General features: G+C 38.6%; 1 protein-coding gene across 8 annotated transcripts in view; it reads left to right on the forward strand.

The window, feature by feature from the left end:
• The first annotated feature begins 3090 nt into the window (after positions 1–3090).
• Positions 3091–15847, forward strand: part of cblb (Cbl proto-oncogene B, E3 ubiquitin protein ligase) — a 170119-nt gene continuing 157362 nt past the window's right edge. For 4 of the 8 annotated variants that reach the window (XM_086307950.1, XM_086307956.1, XM_086307955.1 and 1 more), the window contains exons 1-3: positions 4428–4673; positions 5322–5492; positions 7111–7361. In XM_086307950.1, coding sequence (XP_086164076.1) covers positions 5325–5492; positions 7111–7361 — 419 coding nt within the window. In that variant the 5' untranslated portion in view covers positions 4428–4673; positions 5322–5324. Of the gene's footprint in view, positions 3228–4427; positions 4674–5321; positions 5493–7110; positions 7362–15847 lie in introns of those variants that run through there. The other 4 variants (XM_086307953.1, XM_086307954.1, XM_086307951.1 and 1 more) reach the window with 3 other exon arrangements.

A 15847-nucleotide genomic window follows, 5' to 3' on the forward strand; every position in this document is an offset into this window, starting at 1 on the left:
TTGCTATCAGTAAAACTTAGCCTAAACCAGGTTACTCGGTCACTACAGGCCCTTCTAGATTCAGAGGGTGAACAGAACATCATAGACACGGAATTAGCGAACCAACTGCATCTATCACTCATCCCTTTAAACCCACCTGTCCCGGTTACCGCTCTGAACAATCAAGTGTTTGGCGTAATAATGCATCCATAATAACCCATCCAACCGAACGTGTCTGTCTGGTCATGTCAAGCAACTCCTGGGAGACTCACATTTTATTTTACCTTTTGGCTCAAAAAAAGGCGGCACACTCTGTCCCTGTATAAATTTCCGGAGGCTGAATGAAATCACTGTCAAAAATAAGTATCCTCTGCTGTTTATTAATTCACATTTGAGCCCATCCACAGTTCCACAGTATTTACTGCAGCAAATACCTATGGTACTTTCCCACATCCACCCTCGCCACCATACTCAACTGGATCCACACCGCCAGATTCTCCTGCCACCCTGGCGTGAGTAAAACCATTTCATTATTCACGCATCACTTTTGGTGGGAGTCCCTAAAAAAGGATCTGAGGAGCTATGCAGCTGCCTGCCAAACTGTGCCTGTATAAACACCATAATCGACACCCCACCGGATTGCTCTAACACAGACCCTGGTCGCAGATTGCACTGGATTTTGTTAATGGCCTTCCTCAGGCAGAACTGTAATACTCACCATAGTTGACAGGTTTTCCAAATGAGCTCATGTCATTGCTCTGGACAAATTACCCTTTTGAAATAATTTCAGATTGTGGTCCCCAGTTCATTTTGCAAGTCTGGAAGTCCTTGAGCTCGGCACTCAGGACCCGGTCAGTCTCAGTTCTGGTTATCAACCCCAAAACAACAGCCTAACTGAATGACTGAATTAGGAACTGGAATCCGGTGTCCGTTGTATCACCTCTCACAACCCGGAAACCTGGTCATCATATCTCAAATAGGTAGAGCTTGCTCACAATTCTCTCACTGCCTCTGCTACTGGTCCCTCGCCTTTCGAAGCACCCCTAGGATATCAACCACCGCTTTTCCCAGAGGCAGATATAGATCTGGCGGTTCCCTAATTTCAGTACCACTTCCAACTATGCCAACACATCTGGGCACAGGCCTTGGAAAGGCTTCTCAGTTCAGTCAAACGCCAGCACCAGTATGCTAACTGCCGCAGGACACCCGCCCCCAGGTATCAGGTGGGGCTGAAGGTATGGCTCGCAGGTCATGGACATTCTCCACTTAATGCCCCAAAACATAAGAAACTTGTCTGCTGTAGGGCCAGTACAGTGTTAGTGCTGGCACCTTGTAAGCCATTGTCTTACAAGGTGCCAGCAGTAGAGATAGATGTGTTCAAGCCTTTCATCTCCAGAGGTTTTCCTTCACTGACTGGAAGTGAGGTGGATATGGGCAGAAATCTGTGACATCAGAAACTGAATTTGAATAAGTTAAATTCAAATTTAAATTGCTCAGATTGAATGTGACTTGTAACTTGAATAAATGCTTTTAAAAACTGAATATGAATTAGCCTAATTTGAAATTCAATTTATTGGTTTGAAAATGATCATCACTAAACCGAAATTGAATGTTATAGTTTGAAAATGAATTCATTTGCTTTGAAAATGTATTTTATCCTTTAAAATTTAGCTCTTGAATAATTTCAGATTCACTTAACACATGTTAAATACAATATTACATTTGGATCACTTTTTATTATTGCTGTAATAAACCTTTTGCACTTTTTCCTCGAGTCTGCACTTCAGTCCGTTCAGTCCACCATGACACTGTTCATGTTACTAGTTCATTTCAGCCTCACTTTAACAGGGTAGGATCCAAGGTAACAGGATCCTCATGCTACTTGGTGTTACCTTGAGGCTCAATCATGTCTCTCTACCTCACTTTCACCATTATTATTTTCATCCCTTCCTGTTTCCCTGTGACAATATACAGATAACCCTGTTGCAATTCCCTGTCTAAAAATATGGTATCAAATCCGGCCACACCTTAATTCTGTCTCTGCCTTTGCTCTGGCCCCAATGTGTAACAATCATCTCTCCCCCATCTCCTTTGGAATCTTCCCTCCATATATGTGCAAGAAATGGTATAAAATGTTTTTTAAATCATTTTTTCAAAGACAACACTTTTAGTGATATGTCTTATTTGTACGATTTGCCCTCATTTCATTTATTCCGCTATTCTCAAATAAGATACTGTGCAGCCTCTATTTTCCCAGTTTCCAAATCAGCCCCCCAAGCATTCATGGAAGGACTTATTTTAATTGAAACCTCACAGTAAGACTCTCATATTAAGAATATATACTTTCATTATTGCATTGGGCAATTACTCAACCAAAAATATCACTTCCAGTTGGGAATAGGAACTGTGTCCTAAGTTTGGGGAAGATTACTGGGACACTGCCGCTCCGCTTTTTAACTCCAGCCGATAGGACCATTTCTCACACCCATAAACATAAACTTCTCTTTACTCTTTTTTATACTGCTGACACTTTATTCACTCTTAGTCACTTATAGTTATTTATTCACTTATTTTGTCTCTCTAATTTTAAAACTGTGTATATACTGTATATTCTAAGTATTTTTTTTATCTCATTTTTATTGTCTGTTTATGCCCTGTCCTTATCTTTAAGGTCATGATGCTCTGTTGTCTCTTAATTGCCCCTTGGGGATAAATAAAGTCTCTCTGATCTGATCCAAAAGTAGTTGACAGAATCCATACCTCATCCTCATGTGCAAGACTTACCCTTACCAGTTTAAGACAGTATACAGATTGCACTTGTCAAAATCAAGACTATATAAAATTTATGTTGTAATCATCAATCTCACATTTATTACATTTTATTTTTGCATAAGATTTTCCCTGTGTTATGCTTGCTGACAGATGCTATTTGTAGTATTAATAATTAAAAGCACTGCCATAGGCAATGAATAAGGGAAAAGAGATAGCAGTTAGAGTTGGTGCGATTTGCTTCTCCCGGGCAGACCTGCCAGTTGCTGCCAATATATGACACTGTTAATTAAACATTGGTAAAATTTATTAGCGTGCAATGGTCTTTTTACGTTGTTAACACCGGTTAACACAACTTCCCGGAAGCAGCGCCAGCTGGAACTCTCCCGAGGACGGTGGCGGTGAAAGAATAGCAGCGCTATCCTCGTAGGACACCGAGGACAGCGTTAATCCGAACGGTGAGGTCCGCCGCCTTAACGGTAAATTTGAAGATCCGATTAATGCTCGCAAAACGATTACCGACCTGTCATTTTTACCACCAGCAACCGATTCTCTAACTTCCAGAGAACTTCCTTATACGACGCAACGGTTGGGGAACTGAGTGTGTGGGGGGTTGGGGGGTTGGGGGGCTGGGGGGCTGCAGATGGTTTCCTTGTTTGCTGGGAAGATCCGTGGTTCGATCATCAGAATAAAGACAACGTTCTCAGTGGTTGTATCAGGAAGAACATCAGCCATTAAGATCTAACAAATCACAGCGGAGTTATATGTAAATGCTGTAATCACTACTACACAACTTCAATAACACGTTTATTTGAGGGCGCACATTTGTCACACCCAAGCACTCTTGTCACTTCCGGTATAACACTGCTCGTTCCGACTGAAAGGAGTGGGAGCGGCCCTCATGTCACGTTGTGGTTGTAGCAAGATTCCAGAACAAGGCTAAAACGATGCAGGAACTTAGACTACTGTACCTCTAAAATAAAAGCACAGACTTTACGCTATGAGTTGCGTTTGTGTGACGCAAAAAAGACAAGATGAATGTAGCCAGCAACAGACACAAAAAGACAATTTAAAAAATAAAGGCAAAAGTTAAACAAAACACATTTGTGCTGGGAAATTTACACATCTTGTGTTGAATGTAAGATATGTCAAATTCAATTTTGCAATATTTATAAAGGAATAGAGTCTTCATAGCTCTGAGATGGGCCTGGGAGGTCGAGTGCTATGCTATGCACTACTTTAGTTTTTCATAAGACTACATCCTGATTAACCATTGCCACTTGAAACGATAATCATAAATTAATCAAGAGATATAGTCCTGTGATCTATTATTTTGAGTGTTAATAATATGGGCTACAGTGTCTAATTCTTATATTGACCAAAATAAAAGGAAAGAAGTCGACAAAATTATTTTTACATAATCTCTAACAGTCCTATCTTTGATTACAACAGACAGTGATGACATAATCACCTTAAATTCATCTTGTTGTTGGCCGTCATTTTTGTCCAACTGGTCTATTAAAAGAGCATGATTGTTGGGTGTTGATTTTAATTTAAAAGAAAATCGAATACAAGCTGACCACGGAGCTGAAAATCTAGATGTAAATGATTTCATCAATCGTCACTTTATTTTGAAATGTTCCACTGGAAGTATAATGTTTAGAGCATTTAACTTCACACCTATTTTGTTGTACAAAACGTATTGTGCCTCGGGTTTATACAGCTCCTCCGGCTACTCCTAGGTAGTTGCTCTTATTTGACAATTATAAATTTTGAGGATTTATAGTGAAATAACAGAACTATATAGGCTGGATACTTTTCATGCCCATTTTTTTCCAGCTTTGGACTCTGGGATAGTTCTTGTTTTTGTGTTGGATGTGGACCGAATTCAGTAGGGATCCCAGCAGACATTCCCCTGTGATTTGGTAAGTTAGGACTTTGTTCCCCTCCAACATCCGTCTATATAAGTGTAAGAATCTTGTGTGACCTCAGTCACAGTCGCTTAAAACGAAAAATCTGCCTCCCGGAAACAGTGGTTATATGGTAACTTACGTTCATAACAGGTAGTTCATGAAAACCAGAAAAACGAATAAGTTAACATACGACAAGATCACTGCACACAAAGTAAAAACTTGATCCTTAATCAAACCACAAAGGAAGAGGACGGAATATAATAAGCAGCTTATTTTGTGCAGCTTAATTTTGCAGTTAAAGTTCTGGATGTGTAAAATTAACATGCAAATCAGGTGACATGCACTCATCAGGAAAGACACTAAAACCTATATTGCAGGGGTTTAACTGACAAGTCCAGGACCAAGGAGAAGTGTGTGTGTGTGTGTGTGTGGGGGGGGGGGGGGGGGGGGGGGGACTAAGAAGAAGCTCGGTATAATAAACATCTTATATAGGCTGTGCATATTCTCTCATCATTCTCTCTGTCTGAAAACATATTAATGAAAAAATAACAACTGTAACTGTTTTCGCTGATTTTTTTTTCTATTAGAAATTTACTTTTTTTTTTCAAATGTTTTCATGCCATTTAATGTTTTGATAGTACAAATTCTGTGTGATTGTAGGAAATGGCAACTGCTCTCAGTAGTCGATATCCTGGTGGACGTGGACCAAATAGAAGTAAGGGGCGAATTTTAGGCATCATTGATGCCATCCAGGATGCAGTGGGGCCACCCAAACAAGCAGTTGCTGACCGGAGGACTGTAGAAAAAACTTGGAAACTCATGGATAAAGTTGTAAGTCTTGAGAAATGACCTTGGCCATCAGTGCTTCTAAAGTGATATGCAGTGCCTTTTGACATCCAAACATGGTATATATTATGTTATCAAAGAAGTTCAATTTTGTTCCCATCTGACCAGACTGTATCCTCACAGACTTGTCTAAATGTTGTTCAGCAAACTTTAAACGCACTTCAACATGCTTTTTCTTCAGCAATGGAGTCTTGGATCATGAGCATCCATACAGGCCATGGCATTTGAGATTATTACTTAATATCTTCTTTAAAACACTTGTACCTGCTGATTCCAAGCCTTTCTGTACCTCTTCACAAATGGTCCTTGGCTCTTGGACAACTCTTCTGATAGTTGTTTTCACTCCTCTGAATTATAGCCCAAACAGTGCTCACTGGAATCTTCAATAGTTTAGAAATTCTTCTGTAAACAATGCCATCATTGTGTTTCTTGCAACAATAAAGTTCCATAGGTCTTGAGAGCACTCAGTGGTTTACCCATCACAAGATATTTCTTGTGTGAAACCTTGGTAATGAGACAGCTTTTAATAGGGCATCAGTTGGGACTGAACCATCAGTCTATCTATCCATCTGTCCAATTTCTTCCACTTATCCATGTGGTCAGCAGCCTAAGCAGAGAAGCCCAGAGATCCCTCTCCCTAGAACCAACTCCTCTAGCTTGTCTGGGGGGAACATTAAGGCAGTTGAGAGATATAATCTCTCCAGCGTGTCCTGGGTCTGCTACAGGGCCTAGATGCTCTATTCTCAGCTTCTCCCGGATTGTCTATTTCCTCACCCTATCACTAAGGGAGAGTCCAGCCACCCTTCAGAGAAAGTTCATTTCTGCTGGTTGTGTCCGCAATCTTGTTTTTTCAGTCACCCCCCAGAGCTCGTGACCATTGGTGAAGGTAGGGATGTAGATCGACCACTAAATCAAGAGCTCAATTTTCACGCTCAGCTCCCTTTTGACCATGACGGCAACACTGCTGCCACAGTACCAATCCACCTATTGCTTTTCCATTCTCCTCTCCCCTCACTTGTAAACAAGCCACAAAATGATGAAACCAAATGAACCACATCCTCTGCAAAAAGCAGAGATGAGTGGAGACCACTTAAGTGGAAACCTTCCCTTACTTAGCTACACCTAGAAATTTTGTCCAGAAAACAGCTGAAGCACTTGATATCAATTTGCATTAATTGGCAGGATGGCTTTCTAATTACTGATAGAGTTTAGCTGGTGTCAGGCTTTCCATGTATTTTTGCACCTCCCTTTCTTCATGTGTTCAATACTTTTTCCCTGTGTTGTTTATCATCATTACACACAACTTAATTAAGAGACATCTGTGGTTTGATTTCTTTGCATATGTGGGTTGGATGGGTTTACCGACATATGGTGAGAATTTCATCTCAATAGAACCTTTAGAACTACATTTATTTACAAAAGTCCTTATCAAAATCCGTCATATACATACCTGAGTTACATAATGAAACTAGTATATGCATAATATTGTTCCTGTTGTTCCTCTCATGCTGCCACAGCTGCTCAGGTAGAGTGGCAGGAGAAAATTTGATGTGCATTGAGAAAACATTGATTTTTCATTTATTGATTAATTCCTTTGCAACAGGTGCGGCTCTGCCAAAATCCCAGACTCCAACTGAAAAACAGTCCACCATATATCCTGGATATTTTACCTGATGCCTACCAACACCTGCGGGTCATACTAGGCAAATATGAAGAGAACCAGATGATCATACAGCTTAGTGAGAATGATTACTTTAAAATCTACATTGATAGCCTTATGAAGAAATCCAAACGAGCTATCCGGCTCTTCAAAGAGGGAAGAGAGAGGATGTACGAGGAGCAGTCACAGGACAGGTATGACGACGGGATATTTCCTGGCTTTTGTGTTTTATGTTAACACAGATTTTCTTGGTTTTCTCTGGAAGACTGCTTTAAGAGAAGTAGCTATCATATGATGTCTCTCAGACAGAATAGGAACAATAATAATTAACAGTTTTGTTTCAGATTTAAAAATTACAAGCTTTTTGGAGGTACACTCTGTTCTGGCCACTTCATTCCAAAGCTATATATATTTGTGTACATTTGGGCTAGATATGCACAGTAGATGCTCCTTGATGCCCTCAGATGTCAGTTTCCTTTTTGAATACTGTACGAGACGGTGCTCTCTTTTTGTTTTACTCATGATAACCATAGTCACAGAGACAACATGACTTACTTACTTACATGTCTTACCATTCACCTTTAAATGTTATTTAAATAACATTTTCTTAAAATCTTAATAGCTCAGTTTTCCAGCCTCTTACAACCAACTCATATGTGTCACACTTGCAATTACAACTGTGAAAGTCAAAAGTTTCCATAAGTACTTCAACACACCAACTCCTGCTCTTTGTCTTAACGCTCAATATTAAGTTGCAGGTTGATTCATCTGAAAAATATGTTGGAATGATCTTGACAACTTTAAGTTGTTTTTTTTTTTTTATCTCAGCCACATCGTGATGACAGATATTTGTAACTGTACATGGCTGGTTAGCCAGCTGAAATACTGTGATAGCAGAATGAAGATGATTCTCTGTGAAAACTTTACCCATTGCAGAGTTACAGGAAGAACACTTCACATTCTTTCCATGGTTCGAGTTGCAAAGTAGTCATATAATCCAAAAAGTAACTATGCAGAGAGTCTCTGCTGCAATTTCATCTGTTTTCAAGGTGCACTGCTTCACTGTACTCTGCAGTCCATATTGGAGCTTAATAAAACACACATATATTAAATTATTTTTTACTGATTTTTTTTACTTTATTCTTTTTTACTGATGTCCAGACAGCCCTTCTGACTGGCTTTCTTCCCAAACTATCTAAGGATAAATGCCACTACACATCTTGCGCATTGCAAAGATTTGATATGAAATTCTGATCTTTTTCAAATGCAAGCCTGTCATGTAACATATACAGAAGGCCCAGCCAGATGCTGTATTCAATTCCAGAAACTTCTTGCTATGAGTCAACAGGTATAAAAACTAAATGATTTATGTCATTTAAAAACTGTTTTTGCAATAGGTAATTTAAATGTGTAAGGCTCCAGTAATTCTCAGGAGCCCTTTCTGATAGCTATGTGCAGAGCTTCAGAGGGAAAATCCCCACACACATTACATCCGCTTCATATATTTCCTTTTTATCTCAGCTGAAGAAGCATCCAGCACCATTTTTGATCTGTATGTGTGAAACTCTTTCTCTCTTTTTTTCTTACTTTTATTCTCTTATTGCCTCTGATTGTATAGGCTTAATTTATTGCAGTAAAACACAGTGTTTACTATAAACACTATATGTTGCTGTTGCAATATGGTAAAGAAGAAACCATAGAAACATATATTTCACGTGTGAAAATTTATAAATGTCATATCTGAATCACCTGACAAATTATTTAGCTATTTAGTACATTCTTGGTAGTTACATGATGTTGTATGAGTCAGTATTTCTAGACTTTTAAGATAGCTGTTTTCATTTGCATAAAGCTAAGAGTCATGCGGTGTGTGTGGGTTCGTGATGATTCCTTCTGCTTCAATGAAGTCTAAAAGAACAGTTGAACCAGTTGCAGGGTTTGATTTCTGTGTTAATCAAATTGATTTCCGGTTATATCAAATAGCTTTTGCAGTTACAACATGAGGTTGAGCTTTTACATTATATGCATATGTTGCAGGATGCCTGTTAAACCAGACTAAGTGAGAAGTGTTCCAGCAGTTTTTCCCATAGTTGAATTTTGGAACCTATACCAGTGATTATTAGGGAGAAAGTACATCCTGATATTTACATATCAGCAAATATTTTTCAAAATATTTTCACAAATACTATACATAGATGTTAAAGATGTGAAACTGGAAAATGATAGGGGCATTATTCATCAACTCTTCTCAATGTTCTCAAGTGGATGTTCTGCTGACACATTGAAAGAATGGCAAACAGTTTCAAAAATACATGCATCCTTTTTTGCTGTCTAGCAATGACTCTTTTAACATAAGCAACTCAATTTCACTAGCATACAATGTTTAAATAGACCCTAGCTAGAACAGTGTGAAAAAATATGTAGTTGTAAATATATAGTCCGAGTTTATTCATACATCTTTTTATTCATATCATGAGAAAGTAGACTCTTAAACATACAGGCAAGAGGCTCTCTTTCATCCTACAAAAGACTGAGAGACAGGGTGTCTGTGTGTCTTTGCTTATGTCTGTTTGAGTAATTGTGTTTTAAACTGGAGAAGTACGTTCAAGCACACATCTGTGAAGGTTATGTGAAGAAGAGCATTTCTAAAAGTTTAAGAATGATCTGCAGTCTCTTTTGTATTAAATTTGAGCCTCTCATTAGAAACAGACTCATGGCTGTTTTATTTAATTGAGCAAGTTAACCTCTTCCTTTTCAATTTTTTACTTTCTAGTACAAATCTTTGACACCATAGTACTTTAGTGACTCTCTCTATTTGTCCTGCCCATTGGCAGTTAATGCCCAAAGCAGATGATGTCATTCTTAAGCAAGGGTAAACCCTTTTTAGAAAAGAGCCCATCAAACAGCCTAAAATGACACTGACAAACATGAGTGGTTTCATAATTCATGGCTGAAAATGATAAATTTATTATATAAAATGTCATTTGCTAAAACTGAGCCGTAAAACAAAGTTGCAGTAAATTAGCTCTGCTAAAAAAGATTTTTTTTTCCTGATCTTGCTGAAGGTTGCGTCAACTTATGCTGAAACAACTTTTTTTCTTCTGTGATCCTCATTTGATAGTTCACATACTACACCACATACTTTTGTACTCTCATATACATTTTTATGTAGCCTATATTTCTGTGACATTTTATACCAGAATAGTTAAGGTGTTAAGATTATTAAAATCTCAAAAGAGCATTAGCAAGGACTGTTTATATTTTTTTAGCATATGACCACTCAGCAAACTGCCAAGAAAAACATTTATTTAATAGGAAGGGAAGTGATCCTCTCCAAAAATAGGCTTAGCATGGGGCAGTTATCTTCTGTGGCTAGTTGAGAGTTGAGGGTAAAGAAAAGAGAGAATAAAAGTATAGACGGAAAAGAAAAGCATAGTCCATTTTTCTTTGTTTAATTTGATATTCACTGTATCAGTTATTTCTTTTAATTTGTTCATGAGAATGGGCATGCTTTTACTGTACTGTGCAAAAGTTTTAGGCAGGTGTAAAAAAAATGCTGTAAACAAAGAATGCTTTCAGAAATGGAAGTGTTAATCATTTATTTTTATCAATCAACAAAATGCAGTGAATGAACAAAAGAGAAATCTAAATCAAATCAATATTTGGTGTGACCACCCTTTGCCTTCTTCTAGGTACAGTTGCACACAGTTTTTGAAGGAACTCGGCTGGCAGGTTGTTCCAAAAATCTTGGAGAACTAACCACAGGTGTTCTGTGGATGTAGGCTTCCTAACATCCTTTTGTCTTTTCATGTAATCTCTGACACCATCGATGATGTTAAAATCAGGGCTCTGTGGGGGCCATACTATCACTTCCAGGCCTTCTTGTTCTTCTTTACACTGAAGATAGTTCTTAATGGCTTCGACTGTATGTTTGGGATCATTGTCCTGCTGCAGAATAAATTTGGGGCCAATCATACACTTCCCTGATGGTATTGCATGATGGAGAAATATCTGCCTGTATTTCTCAGCATTGAGAACACCATTAATCCTGACCAAATCTCCAACTCCATTTGCAGAAATGCATCCCAAACGTTCAAGGAACCTCCACCATGCTTCACTGTTGCCTGCAGACACTCATTATTGCACCGCTCTCCAGCCCTTCAACAAACAAACTGCCTTCTGCTACAGCCAAATATTTCTAATTTTGACTCATCAGTCCAGAGCACCTACTGCCATTTTTCTGCACCCCCATTTCCTATGTTTACGTGCATACTTGAGTCACTTGGCCTTGTTTCTACGTCAAAGGCATGGCTTTTTGGCTGCAACTCTTCCATAAAGACCACTTCTGGCCAGACTTCTCCAGACATTAGATGGAATGTCCCACTGGTTTCTGCCAGTTCTGAGCTTATGGCACTGCTGGACATCTTCTGATTTCAAAGGGTAATAAGCACTGCTGCAGTAAGTTTCCTTGACCGACCACTTGTGTCTATGATCCTTTACATTGCCCGTTTCTTTATGCCTCCTCAAAAGAGCTTGAACAGCACATCTTGAAACCCCAGTCTGCTTTGAAATCTTTGTCTGGGAGAGTATAACTACCTTGTGCCTTGTTGCTGTGCTCAATCTTGCCATGACATGAAACTGTCTTTCACAACCTCAACTTGGTAGCAGAGTTTGGCCTACAAAATCCCTGACTTTGTGCAATTGTACTATAAGAACTAATGCTTATTTGAAGGCTAAAGGCAGTAACGCCAAATAACTGATTTGATTTAAATTTTTGTTCACTCACTTTGCATTTTGTAAATTGATAAAAATAAACAAACATTACAACAATCATATATTCCTGAAAGCATTCTTTGTTTACTGAATTTTTTCACACCTGCCTAAAACCTTTTGCACAGTACTGTATTTCTGCAACTAACATGTATAGGCTTGATCTGGAATGTACTTCTGCAGAAGGATTTTTATTACGCTTGTTGATGTGTCATAGTGAGCAGTCCTTTGAAATGATGATGTCACATGTTCCCATGGAAGGTCTGAGCCTGAGTAAGCTTCCACAAAGTAGAACCTGGGTAGGAATAAGTCTCAGCATAAATGTATGTGTGTTTGTGAGAGTACATACATACAAAGGACTGGAAAGCTATTTTGAGAGGTTTACTCACTGCCTTCTGACTAAGGGTTTATATCAATGTGCTTTGACCTGCAGTATTATGCCCCCACCCTTCAAACACACATGAAGAAAAAAGAACAGCCCCTCCACTGTTGGATCAAAGCTTGGATTGAGTCATTTGGTTCCAAAGGGCCCATTTATTTCTTTTGTCCACATCCCCCAGCTGTAAATGGGAAATGTAGCCTTTAAATGGTGCCTTTCTACTCTACTGGAGCACTCAAAGTGCTTTATACACCGTGCTTCATTCACCCGTTGACACAGGCACTTTTCTAAATGCTGGCCTAACAGTCATATACATTCACACTCCAGTGAATTGAGCAACTTGCACAAGGATACTTTGGAAACCAGGGATTGAACCACCAACCTTCAAATTGTGAATTAGCTCTACCTCCTGTTCTGCATCCAGTTCTACTTCATGAGTTATATGTCTGTGAAGGTTCGCAGTCATCCAGCTCATTGTAGTCTTAGCTTAGAAAGAAAAGCATGTGGACTTCTTTAAGTTTCCTTGAGGTGAAACATCTTCGAGGAAACTTAAAGAACTCCAGACGCTTTCTTTCCAAGCTTCTGCGGGACACTCAGCTATGAGCACTGAGGTACATGAGAGACAGGGGCTGTGGCAGACAAGCTTTAAACTACAGCATCTTCAAAGCTTTTAACCATAGCAATGCTTTCTTGTGACTGGTATTGACTAGGGGTCACTGCCGAACGGATGCGACCGGGGGACACCATAGTGACTGGTATTGACTGGGGGTCACTACCGAACAGATGTGACCGGAGGATACTGTAGAGACTGGTATTGACTGAGGGTCACTACCGAACATATGCAACCAGGGAACACTGTAGTGACTGGTACTGACTGGGGATCACTACCAAACGGATGCGACCGGGGGACACTGTAATGACTGGTATTGACTGGGGGGCTCTACTGAACGGATGCAGCTGGGGGACAGTGTGAAGGAAATGGTCGAGGAAATCTCTCCCCAAAAGTGTGCTGTCAAACCTAGCATTGGCCCTACAATGCCAGACCACGTTTTCCAGTTGATCGCTCTACCCTTTAACATCCAGACTTTATAATCATAGTTATCATCAACCACAGATAACCCTTAATTGCAGAAAAGAGAATGCTTTTTATTAATAAATCTAGAAACATCTTTCTTACATCACCCTTTTAATAGAATACTGTTCCCAGTATGATAGGAAATGTTACATTTATGAATTGATAATAATAGCTTTCATCATCATTCATAAGAGCCTAAAAATGATTCAAATGAAGCTTTTGAATACCAGTACATGATGTTGGAGAAATGGTAATACATTTATCCAGAATGAAAGTAAATACTCAAGACTGAATATTGAATACAGCACAACTGTATGGTCCTTACCATATTACTTTTAATGAACAATTCATTTATTATTTAGAGACTTCTGTTATAGTGACCCTGACATTTAAAGCAAGTCTACAATGTCATAGTGAGTTAGAGGAAGCCGTTTGTGATGGAGACAAATTGTTGAGATGGCAGGAAGCCAATAGAAATTGAGATAGTGAGCAGTTGAGCAGCTGGAGTGCACTTGTCAGCACAGCAGTGTGATAGCAACTGTGTAAGCAAATTTGTGACTTTGCTCTATTTTATTTATGGGGAATCTGAAATTGTTCTTTTTATTTAACATGTTGAAAAGCTGTTTAGTATGATTTCATTTATGTGTTGCTTATAACAGAACAATCAAAAAATTACATAAGTTAGCCAGCAGTTTCTGGCCATGCTACCCTAGACACGCTGAATAAATTAGCCCTAGGCTGCCTTTCATGGGCAGCTTGTCAGATGAGGCAGATTACAGACTGATAGCACAGATCATGGCAAGGACACATGAGCGACTGACCATATATCTGTCTTGTACTTTGCACTGAGCATTAAAGTGGGGTGATGCTGTAAGCAGGGAGAAAATTTACATCCAAAAAATGTATCCATGTATCCATGCATACATTATATAGCGCAGAATACATGCTGCTTTTTCTGTTTGTTTGGGGGTACTTAAGAGCAGAGCCCTCGCCCACAAGGATGTGTGGTCTTTTCCTTTGCATCCCAATGAGAAGTTATTTTGGTTGGCCCTTGGTTGATTAGAGGCCTAATGGTAACCAAAGAAGCATGAAATTACTTTTTTTCAGTGCAGGCATACACACAAGCACACTCACATGCTCATACACATGCAGACCAACTGAAGTGGAACGCTACCACAGAATACTGATGCTCACCTTTCCCACTTTAACCTAATATTACTCAAATACTTTATTCCATTTCCAAGGAAATGGAGAAAGACAGTAGATGGGCAAACATTCCAAAATTAAATCAGAAATAAAGAAAAAGTTGAAAAATATTATGAATAATTGTAAAATTATTGTATAATTTATCAAATTGACTACAGCTCTGATTGACGTTTAACTGTTCATGGCAACTGATTTCTTAGTCAACTAAACAAGGCAACCCCCCCCCCCCAAAAAAAAAAAAAAAAAAAAAACTAGAGAGACACTCAGATATCAAGTTAATCTTACATTTTATACTCCAAACAGACAATGAAGAAAAACACTAAACTGTGGTTAAATAGGACAAATTAACATCCAAAAAGTGTGATGCAGTGTATGAGTGATGCACGTTGTGCATAACGGATTTGTAGTGTTTCTGAACATGGCTGAATAACATAACAACAGTTTACCATCATTTACCATGAGTGGGCATCAATTAAAATGATAGCAATTAGATAAAAAGAGCCCCAATATGTGTAGTGTTTTATGTCCACTTTAAAGTAGTAATGCAATCACAACACAAATCCTGGTTATCTATTTCTATAAGGGGATTCCAATTAATATTTGCATGTTGTGTTTACATTACAGTTAATAGATGATGTGTTTGTCATCTGACCCATTTTATTGGTAAGACATCAATTAGGGTTCTACTGTTTTAGTGACTCTTTTAAGTCCTTTGATTATTTGTTTGAAATAAAATTTTGACATTGCCATTTTCAATTTTTGTCAACCAGTTCATATTATAGTCATCAGTTGTTGATCATAAAATAATATGTGTGTGATGGCGAATTGTACAAGACAACAACATTAAAACTCATCTGATGGGAAAAAAATCACATGTAAAGCTAAATCTCTTATGATAGTGTTTGGGAAGTTACGAAGTTTCATTTTTGCCCTTCCTCATAGCAAAGATGGAATATAACGTCAAATATAATTGTTCAAATAAACAGGATTTTCTTTGATTGACATTTGGGGTTATGACCATTTGAAAGTTGAAAGTATAGCTATGCCATCTGTTGGTTTTAACCAGGGTCTAATAGGAAGTAATAGTAGCAGGCAACAAAGTGACAGTGTGCAATCTTTCTGTTGAAGAAGCAGCTTCTCACACATAGGTTTTCTTTGCTCTAAGTCATCCTGGGAAGTGTAAAAAACTTGTTGCAATGTGTAGATAGTGTCCATATGCAGTAATTCAAAAACAAATGACATGAATCCAT

The sequence above is a fragment of the Aulonocara sp. 'chitande type north' Nkhata Bay genome, linkage group LG10, assembly GCF_057382095.1.
Source record: "Aulonocara sp. 'chitande type north' Nkhata Bay isolate Kocher_YH1m ecotype deep benthic linkage group LG10, A_spYH_male_GT1.1, whole genome shotgun sequence".
NCBI classification, from domain to species: Eukaryota; Metazoa; Chordata; class Actinopteri; order Cichliformes; family Cichlidae; genus Aulonocara; species Aulonocara sp. 'chitande type north' Nkhata Bay.